General features: G+C 41.3%; 2 protein-coding genes across 4 annotated transcripts in view; one reads left to right on the top strand and one right to left on the bottom strand.

Annotated features, from left to right (window-relative positions):
* LOC108711262 (SH3 and multiple ankyrin repeat domains protein 3) overlaps positions 1-14,265 on the bottom strand; it is a 182,400-nt gene extending 168,135 nt beyond the window's left edge. The window contains exon 1 of the mRNA XM_041586629.1: positions 14,182-14,265. The gene's annotated coding sequence lies outside the window, so the exon portion shown is untranslated. The remainder of the gene's footprint in view (positions 1-14,181) is intronic.
* Positions 5,035-11,747, top strand: LOC121401529. 3 transcript variants are annotated; one of them, XM_041586634.1, is made up of 3 exons: positions 5,035-5,733; positions 6,359-6,632; positions 11,197-11,747. In XM_041586634.1, exons 1-3 carry the CDS (start codon positions 5,384-5,386, stop codon positions 11,209-11,211), a joined length of 639 nt encoding a protein of 212 aa, XP_041442568.1. In that variant the 5' UTR covers positions 5,035-5,383; the 3' UTR covers positions 11,212-11,747. The 3 variants fall into 3 exon arrangements, with proteins under 3 accessions (XP_041442568.1, XP_041442567.1, XP_041442566.1); XM_041586633.1 differs by having other exon boundaries at positions 9,948-11,747; XM_041586632.1 differs by lacking the exon at positions 11,197-11,747 and having other exon boundaries at positions 6,359-9,897.
* Positions 14,266-16,518: the final 2,253 nt, after the last annotated feature.

Genomic DNA, 16,518 nt, shown 5'->3' with positions numbered 1-16,518 from the left:
GATTGCTTTTGGGCAGGGCATTCTTTACCGCTTATATCTGTTGTATTTGTGCACATAATCTGTATGTTTAGTGTATAAACCCATTAATTGCACACTTAAGAGTTAAGTGTTGGTAATAATAATAATATTTCCAGTATCCACCATAGTCAGAGAAATTCCCAATCTTTTAAATGGGCAATACCAGACAGTAATGAGCAATTTTAACTTCCATGGTTCTTCCTGAGAGCTCTACTGATCACTTCAGATCACATTTTACTGTTTGTTTAATGATATTACGTTTCACCTTGTATTTGTGTGACCTAAATAAAAGCACTTTGTATGTGACCTTGTACATTTATATGGGCATAAACAATTTCCTTACTCAGATTCTCAAATTTAACAGTAAGTAAATTATACCTTATATCCATCTTAATATACAAGATAATCATTGTGCTTCTTTTGTGAAAATGGCATGGCTGCTCCTATTTGTGTTTTGTTATTGTACAGCTTCCTTCATTTATTCCGTCACAGGTCACATCTAGTTTAGAATTGGATGTGGAATATTGCTCTTCAAATCTTGCCCAATAACAGCTCATGCAGCTTCTTTGGGTGAGGTAAATCCTACTTAGTGCTTGTATATGTACAACACATATAAAAGGAAGACAAAGAAAATGTATGCTGAGAGAGATCAATTAAATACTCTAGAGACAGGAGCATATGATTCACAACTTGTCTTGTTAGTAAAGTCCCTGGCAAAAATGATACTGATCAAGACAGAAAGATCAAGGAACTAGCCACTACAACATTCTACTTCCACTGAAAAGGTTGTTGTGAGACAAGCATGAAAATTCTCATGGGAAGAAAGAAAAATCTTTAAGTTGCTGAACCAAACCAAAGTAGATTTTTTTATCACGTTGTACAATAGCTTTGATATCATTTTTTCTACTGTATGTCAAGTTAAAAGACTATTATATTTAAAAACATATGATAACCTGCTATGTGAGCTCCCCTGGAAACAGGCCTACTCTAATTATCATTATAGTGGGGTCACTCATCAAAATAAAATGATTTGATTCATACTGGGAGAATCTAATTTTGTCTTGAAATTATTAATGTGAAAACCAATATCCTCTGGTCAAATCAGTTACTATATGATGGAGTATTCATGGTATTGATTGTATCACATGACTCCTATATGAAATTTAAGTATTATTAAAGAATTACGTGTCATATACTTTAGAATATAAGGGTTTTACAGATCACCTTATAGCAAAACAGACACAACAGGGACAGAGGAGGAAAAAACACCACCAAGGCATTCATAGCAAGTTTCCTTCCCTGGAAGCAGAAATGGAGGAATTAACCCATGGGTTAAGGCAAAGGTGCAATAAAACTTTAGTGGGTGGAGTGTTCAACCTCCCTATATGAGGCATGATAAGGTATCCAAACTGGTAAGTAAACTTACTTTCTTTGTAGTCATCTAATACAGGCTAGTGATTTTACATACTTGTGAAAATCCTTAGTAACTACTAATATTAATATATTTTAACACTTGTAAAAATCCTTAGTAACTACTAATATTAATATATTTCAACAGATGGTACATTATTTCCTACATAATCTAACAGTTCCAACATCACACTGGCAACAATACTACAGATATGGCATTAATTGTGTGTTTTTTATGGTATACCTTCTCCATTTTAAAACTATATAGATTTCAATTATTGTATAGCAAGGAAAACAAGGGTCATAGTTGACTCACCCAGTATATAAGGAGGTCCAGGTGCACCACCCTGAACCTTCAGCTAAGGGAGCGGATAAGGACCGTAGAGCAATTGGACAGGCACTCAATGGAACAATCCTCCACACGATGTATAAACGAAAATGTAATCTATTCGGTATCCATGGCACAGCCTTACGTGTTTCATATCAACACTGAGACTTAATCATAGGCACAACATACAAAACAGCACAAAACATATTTAAGGAAAGAAGCACCAATCGGCTATCGGGATTAATTAACTCCTAACAATAGAGAGAAAAGTAGAGTATGATGCATATTACATCATCAATTCTGTGGCCATCTTGGTGCTCTCAGTTAATGAAAACATTTCAAAACAAACGTAACTTTATTTATAAAAGGAATCATAAAAGAATTTGTTGTATACATTTTTTTATAAAAAATGAGTGAGAGATTTAAATTATTATTATTTATAGATGTCAACATATTCCCTAACTCTGTAAAAATAGTATACATTTCAAACATACAGATTACAAGGACTGTTTTTAGGTCCGGTGATCTGTATGTTTTAAATGTATACTATTTTGTGCCCTTGATGGACGGAATTGATATAATGCACGTGTGCACATGATGTCACTTCCGGTAAACATCACTTCTAGGGTTCACTGCCAGGAGCGGTTCTTGAGTGCCTATATATTGCTGAAGGTGAGGGACAATTTGCACATGCATCTATGAGGTGGGACAGATGGAAATCTGGTAGCTAGGGCAGCGCAGAACTTAAATGTATCTCTGGTTAGAGATACAACTTCCACTCAGCAGTTGGAAACTTATAAAGTTCGCAAAGTTAAATAATCATATTAAAAAAATATGGAGGGCTCTACTTCTTAACCAGATATTTGTTTTATTATCTCAACAGTCGGTACAACACTTGGGCTTCACTATGGCTATTGCCAATCTAGCCTTGTTCCACCCTGATCAGTCCCTGCTCCAGAATAACTTCTTTCCCTGGGGCAGAGTCACTAACCAGCGAAAAGTCGCCAGCGACTGCTTCACACCCGCTTTGCACCCGCTACACTTCGCCAGGTGAAAATTTGTTCAGACAACGCTAATTCCATAAAATGCGGAGTTTCGTTGTGGTCACTGAACGCTGGCGACTTTTCACTAGCGTTACTTCGGCAATGCAAGCAATTCAAAGCGAAGATGCGCTAGCGTTTGCTAGAGGTCTTGTGCACAGGTTAATTTGCATACTGCGGGAAATTTAAAGTTGAATGGACGTCTTTATGTTATACGTTGCAGCAAATACATTACATTTCCACTGTTAATTACACATGTCCAGGGAACCTTAATAAAGACAATAGAGTTGTTATAATGCCCTACACATGAGCCCACTGTATAGTTAATGTTCCATATTTTAGAAACAAAAAAAACGGTTACCCAAAAAAAAATTTTAGGACTTTTGCAGGCTATGACTCTGAAAAAAGGAAAAGACGCCACCATTTTTTGAACTTTGATGCTTTTTCGACGCACAGAATATGATGTAAGTAACAGAAGATTGAGGAAGATCTATGCACTCCATTGCACTTTGCCTGGTCTGAGCTGGCGAAGGCAAGTCTGGCGAAAAAGGTAACATTTAGTAAAATCCGCATTTTAGTGAATTTACGGAGTAACGCCCATTCGCCCGAGCGAATTGTTGCTTGGTGATAGAGTGCAAATGAGCACTAGCACATAACAAAATAAAGAATAACAAAGAATGCAGAAGCATAAACATATACAGTTTGGCAGTCAAGTACAGGAGCTTCAGATTTTGTGTTCTATGGCAGAAAAAGGGCAAGGAAAAAGCCTCACTGAACCGGTAATTTGCTTAAAGGGGTTGTTGATCTTTGACTTAACTTTTAGTATGATGTTCCCCTTTGACTTAACTTTTAGTATGACGTAAAGAGTGATATACTGAGACAATTTGCATTGGGTTTTCACTTTTTATTATTTTAGGGTTTTGAGTGACTTAGCTTTTTATTCAGCAGCTCTCCAGTTTGCAATTTCAGCAATCTGGTTGCAGGGGTCCAAATGACCCTAGAAACCATGCATTGATTTGACCGAAGAGACAGAAACTGGATAGGAGAGTGCCTGAATAGAAAGACGAGTAATAAAAAGTAACAATAACAATACATTTGTAGCCTTACAGAGCATTTGATTTTAGATGGGACCCCCATTTGAAAGGTGGAAAGAGTCAGAAGAAGAAGTCAAATAATTTAAAAACTATAAAAAAAATGTAACTTTTAGTTTGTTATAGAATGGCTATTTCTAAGCAACTTTTCAATTGGCCTTCATTGTTTCTTTGTTTTTTCAAAATTTTGACTGTTTCTTCTGACTCTTTCCAGCTTTTAAATGGGGGGGTCACTGACCCCATCTAAAAATAAATGCTCTGCAAGGCTATACATTTACAGTTATTTCTAATCTTTCTATTGGGGGGCTCTCCTCTTCATATTCCAGTTTCTTATTAAAATCAATGTAAACTGGAGAGCTGATGAATAAAAAGCTAAATAACTCAAATTCCCCAAATAATAAAAAATGAAAACCAATTGCCAACTGTCTCAGAATATCACTCTCAACATCATGTTAAAAGTTAATTTAAAGGTGAGCAACCCCTTTAAAATACTCTTTATACTAGTAGGAACATTCTGCATTGTTCTGTTGTTTTTGTCAATACAGTATAAAGTGCAAAACAGATACTAAGCAAATAACCAGAACATAAAATTATGTCATTTATCATTATAGTGCATGCTTTGGGCATGGTTTTCAGTAGGAGTAGTCTTTGAATCCGTTAATGTTTCTTCCACCTTATTAAGTTAAAGTGGCCTACAGCAGTGTTTGATCTGGACTAAAGATGTGTACCTTGCTGTGTTCCAGCTGTTGCTTACATGCAACCTTTCTGTGCCCTTCAACAGCCACTGAGGAATGCTGAGAATCATACTGTTTCCTAAATGTATACATGTTTTATGCCACTTTCCCCTTGGTCAATGCATTTTACAGATTTATGATGTGCACCACAGAGGTTATATGTGTAAATTGTCTGTTATTAAAAGCTATCTCACCTCCAATATTTTTTTTTTATCAGTACAACATGGGAATGTATATACAAGGTAGAGAATGGAAATGTGTGTACTATGTGTGTACTACATACAGGTATGTACTAAATATTTTTTTTAACTTCTGACTGTAGAGGCTGTGTTAACATAGGTGGATTAATTGATCTCTTCTATTGTAGTTTTCTGTGTTGTCTGTCCTTTTATTTCTAACCACATCTAAGAGGGAACGAGACCTGTATAGGGGAGAGTGGGACTTAGGCAAGGGACCCCTTCCCCCAGGGCTTCAGGTAGGTGTCATGCAGCTGGGGCTGTTTGCCACCCCAGCCCCCCTTTCCCTCCCCCTGGATACAGACAAAGGGAACAAAGGGAGAGATACCTAGTGGCGGGAAAAAAGGGGGCGGGTTGGGGGAGGTAAAGGGGGCTGGTGCAGAGAAGGGACAGACGTTTAAGGACGAAACCAAGCCAGGAGCAGCAGACTAACTTTTGTTTTTTGTTTCAGGCAGATCGCTAAGAGCTGTGCGGCAAGAAACTCACCAGGAAATCTGCAGCTTGAAGAGATCCGGTCAGCGCTGAGATGGAGGCGAATGCGGCCCAAGTGATGGAAATCGGAGCGACGAAGAGGAAAGCCCTGATGCCCAGGAGGTTCCGGGAAGAGACTGAAGGCTCGGCAGAGGACATCGCTAGGCCCAAGAAGAGGGTAAGTTGTTCCCCGCAGGTCAGGAGCCGGTCGGCGAGCGGTGGATGCGGCAGAAGAGACGGCGTCGTCAGCGAAGAGGAGGAAGCATCGCGAGAACGGGAACCGGATCAAGATGACGTCACTTCCGGATCGACGAACAGCGCTGGACCGGCGGTGAAGAAAAGGAAGAAGTTTGGAGGCGCACAGAGGATCGGGGAGCAGCACGGCAAGGAGTATACAAGGAAGAGGTTTGGAGGTTCAAGGGGGAGGCGGGTGGGGGGCTCGGGGGGGTCCCCACCGCCACCAATGTTTTTCCCACGGCCACCAATGTTTTTCCCACGGCCACCAATGCCCCCCCCCATGCCACCAACGAGTCTCCCACGGCCACCAATGCCCCACACCCCGCCAGCAATAAGGCACCATCCACCACCATGGGGACGGGGGGGCAACGAGGGGCCCAGCCAATAGGGCCCCACAGACACCCTTAGGCCCAAGTTTAAGGGGCAGAACCAGCACCAACGACCCCTGTTCCCTCCAGGGTGGCGGAGCAATCATAGAGGAGCTCCCAGGGGAAGAGGATGGGGGGAGGGAAGCCGCCCCCAACCCTGAGGAGGAGGGACGCAGAGGGTCAGAACACGGCCAAACATGGGGTGCTGAACATTTCCAAGCCCCAGCGACCAGGGGAGGGGGGAGTTTCAGATTTAGGGGAAACAACAGACCTGTCTTTGAGCAACGGAACCCCCAGAGGGGATGGGGTCACAGGGGCTGCCAACAGTGGAACGGAAACGGTTTTAATGACATGTGGGGGGCGGATGGTTGTAATACTGAGTATGTAGGTTATGACAATAATTATGAGTTTTTTCCTGCACATAGGCAATGGTATAACCAGAGGATGCCTGGATGGGCAATGGGACAAGAGTTTCCATATTGGGAGAGTTATCGGGTGCCGAGTCTCCAGTTTAGAAACAGGGAGGAAGAGGAGAGCTGGTTGCAGTGGAGGAGAGAAAGAACGCAAAGACAAGAGGAGGAGGCAGGCCCATCAACAAGGAAGGAAAAGAAGCCTATCCAACAAATACAAGGATGCAGAAAGAGGATACAAGCACACAGAGACCAGTCGTGGCAACCGCTGCAAGGGAGGCACCTATGGGTGAGTTGAATGTGCAACATGACATACCAATTGATTTGGATTCTGATTCAGAGGATTCAGATAGTGAGTCAGAAGGGGGTAAAATGTTAGCCATACTTAAGAAGTATCTGAAAGGCAAAGAGAAAGGTGGGGGTATAGAAAAAAATTCAAAAGAAACCACTCCGGTAATGGTCCTAGCTGGGGCTGGGGATACATATGCATGCGCACTTACAGAGACTGCAGCACATTTACCTAAGAAAGCGAGAAAGTCTATAGAAGAGGGTAAATTTGTGGATATTTACAGTTTAACTAGGGAAGCAGTTCAAGAAAAGGAAGAAGGGGTGAAACAGGAGGAAAAAGGGAGAAGGGGAAAATCGATATTTGATTGGTTGAAAGGGTTTTTGGTTTTCTCAAGCGTATACCTAGTTAAAAAGCCGGAGCAGAGTTTGAATATCATAAAATACATTGATACAATAATTGACACATATCTGTTTTACAAGGGTACTTCATGGTATGATTATGACCAGGCTTTCAGGAAAAAGATTGTAAATAGTAAAATGTTATCTTTCGGGCAGAAGGACATAGATTTATGGACAAGATTGGTGTCTAAAGAGAGTAATACAAGCTATAATGTGAACAAAGGGAGCTATACGGTCAAACCAAGGAACGTGTGTTTCGCATACAACGAGAGGAGATGTAATAGAGGGTATGCATGCAAATTTAGGCATGCATGCTCTGCATGTGGATCTTCTCATGTTGTAAGTGAATGTAACAGGAAAAGGGAGACCCAAGCAAACAGGCAGCCCTTTCGAGGCGCTCAGCAAAAGAGCGGCAACGCCAGTGCAGATGGGCAAACTAAGTGAGTCATTACTTGGTTACCCAGATAAAGAGGCAGCAGTATTCTTAGCAAAGGGTTTTTTGGACGGTTTTAAGATTCCTGTAGCGCAAACACCCCCCCCTAGTAAAATCTATAAAAATTTAAAATCAGCTGGCCAGCATGAGGATGTTTTAAAACAAAAAATTGAAAAAGAAGTAAAAGCAGGTAGGATGGCAGGGCCATTTGAAGTCATCCCCATAGAGGGCCTGGTGGTATCTCCACTAGGCGTAGTGCCCAAAAAAGAGCAAGGTAAATTCAGGATGATACAGCACCTTTCATATCCAGTAGGGGCATCAGTGAATGATGCACTAGATAAAGAACAGTGCAAGGTGCAGTACCAGTCTTTCGACGAAGCTTTAGAAATAGTAAAGGGACAAGGGGACAGGGCATTGTTAGCAAAGGTGGACATAGAGTCTGCATTTAGGCTTTTACCTTTACACCCAGAGAGTTTTAAGTTGACCGGGTGTTATTTTCAGGGAGCATTTTTTGTGGATTTATGCTTACCTATGGGATGTGCAATTTCATGTTCATATTTTGAGATGTTTAGCACATTTTTGCATTGGCTTATATGCCAAAGGTCGGGGAATGCGGCCATAGCCCACTACCTAGATGATTTTTTAATCATAGGGCCTAAACAAACAGGGAAATGCCAGGAAACCTTGTTAAGATTTTTACAGATGCTAAAAGAGTTAGGTGTCCCAGTAGCGGACGAAAAGACAGTGCAGCCAACTACAAAGTTGACATTTTTGGGAATTGAGATAGATACAAAAGCCAGGAGGTGCAGGTTGCCAAGGGATAAAGTAGAAAAAAGCAAGCAGGCAATACATAATTTAATGGGGACTAAAAAAGTAACGTTGAGAGAAATGCAACAGGCTTTGGGGCTTCTGAACTTTGCATGTAGAGTAATTCCAATGGGTCGGATATTTAAGAGAAGGTTGGAAAAGGCTACAACAGGGGTTAAAAAACCATTCCACAAAATAAGGATAACTAAGGAGTTAAGAGCAGATTTGGGTGTTTGGGATAGTTTTTTGACAGAATTTAACGGAATAAGGTTATGGTTATCTGAGACAAAGAATAACAGAGAATTGGAATTGTTAACAGATGCGTCAGGTAGCATTGGTTATGGAGCTTACTTTGCAGGAAAGTGGTGCGCTGGAAGGTGGCCGCAAGCATGGCGTGAGTTGGGTTTAACTAAGAATTTGACTTTGCTAGAGTTATTCCCCATAGTAGTAGCACTAGAGCTATGGGCAGGAGATTTTAGGGATAAAGCAATTCGGTTCATATCAGACAATATGGGGGTGGTGTGTGCAGTTAATAACTTATCATCGGATTCAGCCCCAGTAATCAATCTATTGAGACAGTTAGTTTTAATTTGCATGAGGTTTAACATCTCATTCAGAGCGCAGCACATCCCAGGTGTAGAAAACACATTGGCTGATGCATTGTCAAGGGAAAAATGGGATCTTTTCTTTAAATTGGCACCCAACGCAGCAAAAACACCTCATAATTGCCCTGATAATTTATGGCAGTTGGTGAACCTCTCTTAGAAGAGCTGTACGGGAAATCTGTATCCGAGAGAACTCTTGCCGCATACAAAAAGGCATGGAAAAGATGGCAACTATTCTGCGAAAGTGGTAAGAGGGAGGGCAGCACTAAGGATTTGTTGTCATTTTTGGCGTTAATGTATAGGGAGGGAAAATCAAAAGCAGGCGCCAGCGCCACGCTAGCGGCGATTTCCCATTTTTCAGTAGCAGAAGGTAGACCTGAGATAGTACGCAGCCCAGTAATTAGGAAAGTTATAAAAGGATGGGCAAGAGCGGAGGGCCCTAGAGTAGATGAGAGAGAACCAATAGTGGAGAGCAGGCTGGCTTTGGTCATAAGGGCATTAAAAAAGGTCTGTTTTGATCAATTTGAATATATGCTGTTCAGGGCAGCATTCACATTAGCATTCGGGGGGGCATTGCGGTTAAGTGAATTGGTTCCCCCATCAAAAAAGGCAGCAGGGAAAGGTTTAATGGACAGGCACGTAGTTATACAAGAAGGGAAAACTTTGGTCTATGTTAGTAGATCTAAAACCGATCAGGAAGGGAAAGGGAGGTGGATAGGTATAGAGGCCACAGGTAAAATAACATGTGCGGTCAAGGCACTGGCGAATTATAGGACAGTCCGGCCCGGGGGTGGGCAGCTGCTACTACTGCACAAAGATTCATCCCCCCTTTCTGCTTTCCAGTTTAGCCAGGTGCTGAAGAAGGCAGTAATAGTCAATGGTTGGGACCCAAAGAAATTTAGTTCACATTCTTTCAGAATAGGTGCAGCAACGGAGGCAGCAATGAGGGGGGAGTGTATAGAGAAGATAAAAAAGATGGGGAGATGGAAATCAGAGGCATATAGGAAGTATATACGGCCCGTGGAAAGAATGAAAAATGGAAGCTAACCTTGCATATGTATTTACTTCGCAGCAAGGTGTGGATCTGCTGTCAACATATTGGTCATAGGGCACTCATTTATTTTTTGGGCCGAAAAGCATGCAGCAGGGCAACAGCTGGGGTTACCAAAGGAACACATGAAGTTGGCATGGCAGGGTTGGAGAGGTATGAGATGGGAGCAGCTAAAAGGTAGGTTCTATAACGCGCTCCATCGAGTTAATTTCGTGCATTTAGTTATAATTCATACAGGGGGTTAGCTTGGTCAGACATTATACAGAGGAGCAATTGGAGGGGGGCAATTTCACCCAAAGGCGTGGAGAAAGCTAGAAAGAAAGTGAACCGGGCCATGCATAAATTCATGTGTTCCTTTGGAAAAGGTATCATAAGGCACGACAACATAAGAAGTAAGCAACACCAGTTCTTTAGGGAAGATGGAGTTCATCTGTCAAGTGAAGGTTTGGATCTGTTTTTAGGGAACATCGGGTCATTTATTCAGGAGTGGTGGAAGTCACAGGAGGTATAGGTGGGCCATGGAAAAGGACAAGGTGGTACCCCTCCCCCCTTTTCCATTGGGTGGCGGCAGTGCGGCTCCAGGAGAAAAGACGGTTACAGTGCAGGCCTACCCTTTGGAGAGTCACTAGTGTGGAGCAGACTTTGACTGCACGGTCTTGTCTGAGTCATGCAAGGGGCTGGGGTTAGCGCCAGTTATGCACACGGTTGGGAGCAGGAGGATGGGCGACTGATTGGTCACAGAGGGCGCTTGGCCCCATGATCCCTGCTCCCTATGGTGGTCTATTACGGTGTGGGCACAATGCCCAGGTTGGTGATAGGAGCCGCAGCTGGGGGTCAGGGGGTACCTAGTCCTTTTAGCAAAAAGTAATAAATAAAGAAAGTGACTTCCACACATATTTTGCACCAATTAAGTCTCTGCGTCATTCTTGAGGGGGATGTGAGATGCCCCAGGGGATAGGGGTATCCTTGGCCTAGAGGGAACGAGACCTGTATAGGGGAGAGTGGGACTTAGGCAAGGGACCCCTTCCCCCAGGGCTTCAGGTAGGTGTCATGCAGCTGGGGCTGTTTGCCACCCCAGCCCCCCTTTCCCTCCCCCTGGATACAGACAAAGGGAACAAAGGGAGAGATACCTAGTGGCGGGAAAAAAGGGGGCGGGTTGGGGGAGGTAAAGGGGGCTGGTGCAGAGAAGGGACAGACGTTTAAGGACGAAACCAAGCCAGGAGCAGCAGACTAACTTTTGTTTTTTGTTTCCCACCCTCCCACCCTGTAGGTGGATGGAGGCTAAGAAGGTGCTCCAGGGTCTTCGGACCGATCGCCTAGACGGGGTCAGGAAGGAATTTTCCCCTACGGTGCCAATTGGAAACACACACCGAAGGGTTTTTTTTTTTTTTTTTTTTCGCCTTCCTCTGGAGCATTATTATATGTGAAGTCAAAGGTACTCCCTGAAATCAGCTGCGGCTACAAATGTGTGGGGGTCAGCGGCAGTGCGGCTCCAGGAGAAAAGACGGTTACAGTGCAGGCCTACCCTTTGGAGAGTCACTAGTGTGGAGCAGACTTTGACTGCACGGTCTTGTCTGAGTCATGCAAGGGGCTGGGGTTAGCGCCAGTTATGCACACGGTTGGGAGCAGGAGGATGGGCGACTGATTGGTCACAGAGGGCGCTTGGCCCCATGATCCCTGCTCCCTATGGTGGTCTATTACGGTGTGGGCACAATGCCCAGGTTGGTGATAGGAGCCGCAGCTGGGGGTCAGGGGGTACCTAGTCCTTTTAGCAAAAAGTAATAAATAAAGAAAGTGACTTCCACACATATTTTGCACCAATTAAGTCTCTGCGTCATTCTTGAGGGGGATGTGAGATGCCCCAGGGGATAGGGGTATCCTTGGCCTAGTGTGTTACACCATGCCCACACCTATTAGGCGTGAAACTATTTCATTATAAAATATGATCATAAAAGATTAATGCTGGGCCCACGCACTCTTTGATATGTATTTTAATGAACTAAAATAAAAAAAAATAAAAAAGATGATAATGTTTTCAGTGCAAAACAACCCACAGTGTTATAATAGGACTTCACAATGGTTTTCCCCAAATGCTTAACATGAGTTAAGACAGAGTTGCTTTGGCAATATCTTAGTAGGGTTTTAGGGAAGAAGCACAAAATGTCATTTTAACCAGGAAGCATTGCTGAAAGTTATGTGAGTCAATTCTCTTTAACTATAATATCAAGCATTGTGAAAAGCCCAGGACATGATGAATGCCTGTTTCTGGGAAGTAACCAGTGTTAGCAGACATAGTTGACAGAAACAGAGGGTAGTGGGGAAGCTTCTGTCTGTTTTCATATTTTTTAATGCAGATTGGAGTCAGACATTTTTCACACACCAAAGTGAATCTTGACCTCCCTGAGCTAAATCATCTTTCACAGCCCCTTGTGGCAGGGTACTTACCGTACAATGCATGACCTTTTTAATCTTGATCACAAACTCCCTTGTGTGCACAGGCAGGTATTGTTAGATTGTAATATAAAAAAGCAGAATATAGTCATTATTGTTTTCTAAGATCATAACACATGAATATTTTGCAACTTTTAATGCTCACACTATAGAGTGTTCTGTAAATATGAAACGACTTTTTACTTTACAGCTTATTATTATTGTTATTAATAATAACCATTATATTATAACTTGCAACTAATTCCAATTGAGCCTTTTGCTTTAGAATAATGTTGTGAAAAAATTTTATGTATGCATTTAGTGGCAACTATCACCTGATATGCACTCGTATAAGTGCTTCTCAGCAGTGTCTATACTCTGTAGCAGGGGTCCCCAACCTTTTTTTACCTGTGAGCTACATTCAAATATAAAAAGAGTTGGGGAGCAACACAAGAATGAAAAAAGGGGTGCCAAATAAGGGCTATGTTTGGCTATTTGGTAGCCCCTATGTGGACTGGCAGCCTACAGGAGGCTTTGTTTAGTGTTACACGTGGTTTTTATGCAACCAAAACTTGCCTCCAAGTTAGGAATTCAAAAATAAACACCTGCTTTGAGACCACTGGGAGCAACAGTCAAGGGGTTTCAAGCAAGATGTTGCTCATGAGCCACTGGTTGGGATCAATGCTCTATAGGGAGCATTTTGTGCAATTCAATAAAGTACTGCATTTTGGGATACTTAAACACAGTTTTATAAGTTTCTGAAACAGCCCCATGTTCCATTAGCCTTAATGTATCTCCATGAATCAAAGGATTTATTTGTAGAAAAGGGGAGGGATGGTTTGGAGATAATGTAGTAGTCCCATACAACAATTTGCATGTGTTCTCTCTTGATAGTCACATCATTTCTATCTTTCTGAACTCTGAAACTATGTTGTGCTGATAATTATTCATAAATACAACTATTAACACTTTCATATACCGATGCAACTGCTGAGTCTTACTGTGACTGCATGTGCCAACCTACATACAGCCACAGTTGCTCAGTGCCTCTTCCCTCCCCAAAACCACCTTTGGTTTGTAACATACATTTTTCTCTATTTCTGTTGCTGGTATATGATCCAGATCAACAGTGCTTTTTATTGATTATGTCAAATATTTGCCCTTTGATACTTATTTTTCAGTACTAATGGGATCTGTTCAGATAAACTCAGTTGCAAAGGGGCAAGGTTATTGTACTGTACTGTATAAAGTACTGACTAACAGAAATCCATATCTGCTGAAGCTGGCTGGTCTGAGTCTTATGCAATATCGGAAAACTCAACTATAAAGCATATATATAAGGAAGATATATGGAAGATACCTAAATAGATCATGCACACAGCAAACCTAGGTCAGCAGTGGGATCATAGAATACTATGGATACTGATTCCCTTATACACCTGGGCCCAAAGCAGCTGATGGTCATGATTATGTATTGATATCATCCAGGCAGAGACCCCTTTCCAAGACAGAAATTTAATAGAAATTTTGGATTTTGCAAAACATTGTAAGAAAAAAATCTTGTTTTTTTCATTTAAATACACATCTAAGGTTCGATAGCAACCCTACAGTGAAATTTGGAGCTGATTTTGCAATATAAAAGGTGCTTTAAAATAAACTGCCTGTGTTTTTTTCTTATTTAAAAAGGGAACCACCCATACAGATGATGAAACAAGCAAACAGTCTTATACCATCCTACTATACTAATTCCAATGTAAAATCTATATAGTTAATACATAATCTAATAAGGAATATTAGTAGTAGCAGTAATAGTATTTAAACATACCTCAATTCTCAGGCACCGGCCTCACAGGATTCTGGTATGTGTTTACTAAAAAAAGGGATGGAAAGTATGTGTTCTGTTGAACAAGCCTGCATGTACTGTTATAATGGCGAGATATGCCTAACCTCCCAACATTTCCTCTGTAGGAAGTGGCTGCTTTTCCTGTTTCCCGGAGATGATTCCACTCACTATTGTTGTGTATCTGATAACTTCAGCGTATTCAGATGGGTGCGGCCTGATTGTGAGCTCCCCATGTATTCCATATAGCTTGTGTATCCATTGTCCATAATGTAGCACTACAACATAAAGTTACTGTGAATATTGCATATCACCCATTTCATTTACAGAGTCAATGTTCATTCTGTTTAGTACAAGTAATAGGTCATAATGATACACAGTATTGGTATAGGATCTATTATCAAGAATGCAGGGGTTTTCCAATTAAAGTATATTTCCATAATTTGGGTCATCATCATGTAAATCTACTAAAAATATAATTTAAACGTTAACTAAACCCAAAAAGACTATTTTGCCACCAATATGGATTTGTGCAATTAAGTTAGGATCAAGTACAAGGTCCTGTTTTATTACTAAAGAGAAAGGATAAATACCTTTAAAAAAATTAGAATCTCTGTATTTGCTTAAAATAAACTATATGGGAAATGGCCTTCCTGTAATTCAGAGCTTTCTGCATAATGGGTTTCTGGATGAGGGATCCTATACCTGTTCTGTATTTTTACCCATAAATGTTGCAGACGTTTATTGGCTTTGTAGTGTTATGTTACACTAATACAGAGCACAAACTAATACAGCACTTTTGCACATTCTACGATAGTCTCTAGGGGACTCTGTAGTGTTCTATTACGTTATGCTATGTAACATATAATTGTACTAAAGTAAGTGTGAGTCTAGCGGAGGAAATGATACCTTCCTTCCGGGTGGAATAGTTGAGACTTCTTTGGAAGTTAAAGGAGGCAGACAAAAGGAGAGGCCCCTGTTTGAGTACAATAACAGCAAACATATATGTTAATATTAAAGATAATTAAAGGCTAGCCATATCCCAAACTGCACCGGTTGTAAAATTAAAACCTAAATACATAAGTTGGCCTGACACCAGCTGAGCTTTGATGCACAAGCCTCCATTATGGATGCAGAAGTTGATATATATATATTTAGGGGTTTATTATTAAACTTCAAATTTTTCTGATCAAGCTTTTTTGGCAGAAACTCGAATATTTCATGGGAAAAAAAAATGAAGAGATTTATTATACCCTGATGTTGCAAAAAGCCCGAATCCGCCATCCAGTGGCATAACTAGATATTACTGGGCCCACAGCAAATTATTTTTCAGGCCCCGAAAATGTCTAGTGGTTGACCTGTTTTACCAATATTTATTTAAATTGTATATAAATTAGGGCCTCATGGGGCCCCTATACCTCTAGGCCCCCCTGTCGAGGTCCTGTATAAGTCTGTATGGGAGAGGCACCTATCCCAATAAGAATTTATCGTGGTCTGTGCTGGGTTTAGCCCAAAAATCCGACTTTTTGGGGGTTTCCGGGCAAAAACTCGAAAAATTAACACGATTTGCTTGATTTTATCAAGTTTTTTCATGATCTGATTAAATCAAGTTTTTTTATTAATATAAAAGCTAAAATCAGCATGGGAGTTTGGTCAAGCTTTTTTTATTAATTTTATGAGATAAATTTGGATTTTAGTAAATAACCCCCTTCATTTATAATCCTTGTAATTAAGGAATCTCATTTAAATTGTTAGAAGCATGCAATTAATATAACACAAAGTATACATATAATGCCCTGAAACAACAATTGTAAAACATATTGTACATTATCAGCACTTATAATTACAAAAAATAAACAATAACAATTGTCACATCCCAACTATAGATAACAGCTAAAGTTTAATATTTTGTTTCAGTCATTTGTCCACTCAGTCCCCGCTCAGTCCTTCCTGCCTTGCATTCCTAATTGAGAGATGCTGTATCTATTGACGCAGGGGAACCCTGGACCATCACCTTTGTACTAGGTAGTAGCTCCAGGGTTCCCTCAGCACCTGTCATTAATGTAGTTCAATAGGGCGAACATGTCACTCGCATGCAGGGGTCCCACCGGGCAGCGCCAGATTTACATAGCAGCCAATCCCTAGGCCCGCAGCTGTTAATCACCCCATACAATCCCCTCCACTTCCTTTGTGCACATTTTCAGCATCTGGTCTGGAGTACTGGGCATTGGTGCACAGGAAATGTTAAAAATTATTGAATCTCTTGCGAATCCCCAGTGCTTCCGAACCAATGAGGGCTGCCGCCCCCCTAAAATTCTGCCA

This window comes from Xenopus laevis, chromosome 3L, assembly GCF_017654675.1.
Source record: "Xenopus laevis strain J_2021 chromosome 3L, Xenopus_laevis_v10.1, whole genome shotgun sequence".
Taxonomy (NCBI): Eukaryota; Metazoa; Chordata; class Amphibia; order Anura; family Pipidae; genus Xenopus; species Xenopus laevis.
The sequence above is the reverse complement of the archived record's forward strand: the minus strand, read 5'-3'. Positions and strand labels throughout refer to the sequence as shown.